General features: G+C 37.4%; 1 protein-coding gene across 4 annotated transcripts in view; it reads left to right on the top strand.

Moving 5' to 3' along the window:
• Nucleotides 1-2,500, top strand: part of LOC144970076 (uncharacterized) — a 43,192-nt gene that overhangs the window by 36,468 nt on the left and 4,224 nt on the right. For all 4 annotated transcript variants that reach the window (XM_078909288.1, XM_078909290.1, XM_078909289.1 and 1 more), the window contains exon 9: nucleotides 361-526. In XM_078909288.1, the coding sequence (XP_078765414.1) occupies nucleotides 361-526 (166 nt within the window). The remainder of the gene's footprint in view (nucleotides 1-360; nucleotides 527-2,500) is intronic.

The following is a 2,500-nucleotide window of genomic DNA, read 5'->3' as shown; positions in this document are numbered from 1 at the left end:
TTGGACGTAACCCATAGTTTGTGACGTCACCGACGGAAAAGTTATTAGAGAGAGAACGTCATGTTGGTTGTGCGCATGCGTCTCTCGACCTCGCTTCCGGTGAAAGCGGCTTGAGACACTTCAAAACCAAATTGACGTTCTCTCTGTAAGGTGACGTCCAATCAAGGGACGCTACTCTTCCTTTAATCTCGTTCCTTATATAATCAATTGTATTTATCAACCCTACACGTATTGCCTGTTTTCTCTCACGCTAAGATCCACCGAAGAAGGTTCTTGATACGTGTATTTGTTTGCTGTTATTGTTTTTTTTTTCTGCATATAATGAATTTATTGATCAAATCAAAACGGTTTTTTTTACAGCTCAGGTTCATCGAAGGGTAGAGGAAGAATGTTCATGTCCTGTTCCCTGCAAGTTCTTAATCTACGATCCAACTATCTCCTTCTCCACCATGTCGACATACGCTCATGAAAGACTGTTGGCTACCATTGATATGTCTGCCTTGAAAAACAAATTTATGAAAGCCAGGTCAGTAAATAAATCAAACATGCGCATTTATAGGGAATGAGATTAGCGGAAGAGTAGCGTCCCTTGATTGGACGTCACCCATAGTCTGTGACGTCACTGGCGGAAAAGTAATTAGAGAGAGAACGTCATGTTGGTTGTGCGCATGCGTCTCTCTAATAACTTTTCCGCCGGTGACGTCACAGGCTATGGGTGACGTCCAATCAAGGGACGCTACTCTTCCGCTAATCTCATTCCCTATACAGCGCAATATCAAATTAACCGTGTTCGACGCGTTTTACAAGGTGTCCCTAGACAAATGCAAAAGTAAACAATGAGGTCGTCGAGATATGGCGCCTGACTGAAAGGCGTCATTAATTGGGTTTTTTTTTCAGACATAGAGAAGCCTGTTTAGGGCCTGGTTTACGCCAGGGTACGGTGAGAGAATGTGAGTAAAGAGTTTTTTTTTCCAAGGAATCAAGCATGAGTCAAACCAAAATAACACATAAGATAAGATAAGATATATTTTATTCATCCAAAAAAAAATGGAAATTCGTTTACAGACGCGGCATGCATGAAAATGTATAAAAACACAAAGTTGAGAATCTATGGCGACAATATATACATATATAACATATGCAAGTGCACAAAAAAGGAAAATTATACAACCAAGAACCAATAGCAACACTTTATATATTAATTTGATAAATTAAGATAGTCCGAACTTGTGTGTGTATATTTAAAAGATAGTATTTAATCTAAATCACAGTTGCGCCGTACAGTAATGCAGAGGATAAATAAATATTACAATAATATAGCACTTGTCATTGGCGGGCAGCGTAGCCCTGCGATATGATCTTTCCTTCGTGCTCAAAAGGTAACGAGTTCGAACCCCCGTCAGGCTGTGTAGCTTTGAACAAGTCACATCACTAAATTCACATTTGCGCGCTGCACTGCGGTTGACGCCTGTGTTGTTTCCGTTTTCCATTGAAATAGATTCATTGTCTTAACGCTCTCCTTACCAGTCATTTGCAGCATTTTCCCCGAAACTTCACACCCACCCAACACAACAAAAATATATTTTTTCTTATTCAAACAGAAAAGCAACCAGTATCTACATTCCATACACAATATTGTTGAAAAAATAACGATAAGGATAGAATTGTAAGCTTCAATTTATCAGACGAAGATAGATACTGTGGACGTTTTGGGTTTCCCCTTTATCAACAAAACAGGATGAATGATACACTACAGACGAATGAGTTAATGTGATAGTGACGTGCTTACAATTCAATCCTTATCGTTAATTTTTCCTTCGAGCTTCAAGCAGCAACATTTTATAATATTATTAAGGAAAATGAGCTCTACAACACAGGGTCAATGTTTTATAACTAAAACATTTTTTAAAAATTTTGTGTTATTCAAAAGAAATCAGAATGAAAATATTGTGTTTTGTTTTGTTTTGTTTTGTTGTTTTTCTCTACTTTTTTTATCTGTTTCTCCCTTTTTAATAGATTTTTATCTCAAAGAATATGCAAAGTGTACGAGTAATATATTGTATGTAATATTTTCAGAGCATTTTAAAGTATAGAGCAGAAGGGGGGGGGGGGGGGGGGGATCGTAAGAATACTAACAAAAAGTAGTGACAATAGAAAGGTTTTGGGAGGGAACAGTACAGACAATGGACGTTTCGGGTACAAATCTTTCGCCTTCAAAACAATGAACAAAGGAATGTTTAAAACAACAAAGTTTTCAACGTTCCTTTGTTTATTGTTTTGCTGACGAAGGGTTTGTATCCGAAACGTCCAGTGTCTGTACTGTTCTCATCCAAAGTCTTCTCCATTTTCACCTTTTCGTTGATAAAGGCATTTAAGGGGCAATTGGTCCATGTTAAAGCCTTATTACTGATTTTATGATAGGATTTGATATGCTATTGATTACGCTTAAAATTCTATTTTTAGCATCAGATTCACGGTGACATATAACATATTTTGAGAA

Source organism: Berghia stephanieae, chromosome 4 (assembly GCF_034508935.2).
Source record: "Berghia stephanieae isolate SIO BIC M18660-M18661 chromosome 4, UCSD_Bste_1.3, whole genome shotgun sequence".
NCBI classification, from domain to species: domain Eukaryota; kingdom Metazoa; phylum Mollusca; class Gastropoda; order Nudibranchia; family Aeolidiidae; genus Berghia; species Berghia stephanieae.
Note: the sequence above shows the minus strand (reverse complement) of the source record. Positions and strands in the feature narration are given on the sequence as shown.